Source organism: Priapulus caudatus, unplaced genomic scaffold (genome assembly GCF_000485595.1).
Source record: "Priapulus caudatus unplaced genomic scaffold, Priapulus_caudatus-5.0.1 Scaffold669, whole genome shotgun sequence".
Taxonomy (NCBI): Eukaryota; Metazoa; Priapulida; class Priapulimorpha; order Priapulimorphida; family Priapulidae; genus Priapulus; species Priapulus caudatus.
This window is the reverse complement of record NW_014577730.1, coordinates 18,315-21,179: the sequence shown is the minus strand read 5'-3', so window position 1 is coordinate 21,179 and position 2,865 is coordinate 18,315. Positions and strand designations below refer to the sequence as shown.

Sequence of the window (2,865 nt, the reverse complement as noted above, 5' to 3'; positions counted from 1 at the left end):
ACACACACACACACACACACACACACACACACACACACACACACTACTATATATATATATATATATATATATATATATACATACATATACGTTACACATCTTATTATTCTTATTAGACAGATATAACGACACGCATATATATATATATATACAGTTTTTTATGCGTTTTTGCGCTGTGATGCGCGATATATAACAACCGTAGTTGCCACATTGATCGCAAAATATGCAATCATAATTATGTTTTAATACGTGAATTTGGCCTATTTATTTGAAAATACAGTGGTCCCCGCTTAATCGGGACAGGTCGAAACGTCCCTATTAAGCGGTGCTCCGCAGTTAAATGGATAACAGATAACAACGTGCGTAAGGATTCTTTTTTTCGTAGACATGTGTCGTTTAAGCGGTGCGCCCGGTCATCCGAGGCCCGATAAAACGGGGACGATTGTATTACGTTCCACAGTCGATACGGCATCTTGTACGCTCAGTAAATACCACACACCGAAATAGGACGCTTTCAATAATCTTTCTTTAATTTGGACATCACTATAACTTGTCAAATGTAATTTATAAAATGAGAAAATATATAATAAATATGAGTAATGCTTCCAATTTCGCGCGTTAAATTGTTTTTGTTCTTTTGATATTCTTAGAAAGAACACATAATATTGACTTTCGAGAAAGATATTCGTTGATATAATTTCTGCAGTAATTTATTGAACTATGAAAGCATCGAACTATTAATTGCATAGTCTCGGTCGGTATCCACAACGCTCGAACACCATCTGGTCTTATCGGCTGTTTGTTCACTTGAGAATGCTTACTGAATGCCTGCATGCATAATAACTATTCACGCATGCGCACATCGTGCTTTCTCTGCGCATATAGCAAACAAAAACTCGTCCCTTCTTCGCTTCAAACGAACGTTCGCCATCATTTATTCCCTTTTTCTTTCCAGTGAAACCCCCGGTGTCGCTAGATTATGGATACATGACGTCACAGCCGGTGAGCGGCGGCGGCGGCGGTGTAGGCGGCGGCGGCGGCGGAGTGAACAACAGTGGCAGGACGAATTTCACAAATCGGCAGCTGACGGAACTGGAAAAGGAATTCCACTTTAACAAATACCTGACGCGAGCGCGACGCATAGAGATCGCTGCGTCGCTCGGCCTCAACGAGACGCAAGTGAAAATCTGGTTCCAGAATCGACGCATGAAGCAGAAGAAGCGCATAAGGGAAGGTCTGGCACCGCCGCTAATTCAGCAGACGACCGACGAATCAAGCGGCTCGGATAAGAGCAAGGACGCGAGCGACCCTCCCGTCGATACGCCCGTGTCTCTCGCTCCATCGTCCACATCCTAAGTCCTTCACGTTACGATCGTAAATACGTGCATACACGTTACATGCTGTCTTTCTATATATATGACCCACGTCCGTCTTTGTTGGATGTGTTGTCAACATGAAGCTCACTGACGCTAGATACACGGACAGCTTCAGTTTGGGCTCATCGTCATTACCAATCTAATTAGCTGTGCTGCAGCTTACGCCCGATATACGAAATACCGAATGCCTCCTGGAATTGCGTTGCCGCTTGAAAGATAAATTTGAAAGTTAGATTTTTGGAGAACGCCCGGGGACCTTTGTCATTATTGAAACAACGCAGACATTAAAAAGTGCGAACTCTAATGGGACAGACACAAGGCGGGGCTGTCTGTTCACTCATGCGTATAACCGTGTGGGTATTATTAATTTGTCTCACTTTCCTCCCAATAATGTTTTAGCTAAGGGTTGTGCAATCAGGGGTGGGGAAAAAATGACGTTTTTTAAACTTTCGTTTAGGTTGTAGGCGTAGCAGAATAGCATGTGAGAGTTCGATTGTGTTTTTATAAGCGCGTAATTTTGTGTTCCTTACAGCAGCTATTACATTCCAATGAAGACATTCCCCCCCCCCAGTCGTGATATGGCGTTACGTCATGTTTTCCTATATACTTGTGTATATATTCGTGGTCACCATTTCATTTGTAATTCGGCAATCATGCAATTATAGTTTAATGATTTCTCTCGCGCTCTGAAGGCACTGCGATGTTATCGTTGAAACATTGCTATATTTTAATGGAAGTCAATTTCATGCTAGTTAGATTTAGGGGCGCGGTTATAGTGAGGTTATAACGGGTTATCACCAATTCCAATCGAATTGTCGCGAAATATGCTCCTCGTTAGAGCAAAGTCAATAACATAATACAGAGGCTAAACATTATTCATAGGTAGAACATTCGGGGTATTCATGTAGACTGATAGTCCATGTCTTACTAAAGGTAAGTGCACGAAACTGCTATAAAATAGCACAATATCTAAATAATGATGTTAACTAACTGTGTCAATTAAGAATATCAATTAAATTGATAAACTAGATCGATCTGAGTGAGAGGTTACTGTACGAACTATAGGTTACATTACTTATACGACACACACCGTAGTAGTTTATGCGCACACTTTGATTTACACATTCCAACGGAGAGTTTCGAGGGTTCCATGTTTAACTACGCGTACTTCTGTGTCTCGTTATAAAATTCTCTTCTATGAGTCTCTCCCACCGTCCAGAATCTCTCGGCAGATTTCTTAATATATGTACATTTAACGTTATTCTCGAAGGTATACATAGATGATAATTTAATGTGGCTGTAAATATTGCATTACTGTACTCGTAATATGCATATTTTAATAGTTATCGCCGTTAGTTTATATAGCATCATATAGAATCACGACACAGCCTGCGTTAATACGTGTGTATTAATACGTGGGTAATAATACGTGTGTGTTAATACGTGCGTGTTAATACGTGGGTAATAATACGTGTGTGTTAATACGTGC

General features: G+C 40.7%; 1 protein-coding gene across 2 annotated transcripts in view; it reads left to right on the top strand.

The window, feature by feature from the left end:
* Positions 1-2,818, top strand: part of LOC106812639 (homeobox protein Hox-A1-like) — an 18,004-nt gene extending 15,186 nt beyond the window's left edge. For both annotated transcript variants that reach the window (XM_014816558.1, XM_014816557.1), the window contains exon 3: positions 956-2,818. In XM_014816558.1, the coding sequence (XP_014672044.1) occupies positions 956-1,356 (401 nt within the window). In that variant the 3' untranslated portion in view covers positions 1,357-2,818. The remainder of the gene's footprint in view (positions 1-955) is intronic.
* The last annotated feature ends 47 nt before the right edge of the window (positions 2,819-2,865 follow it).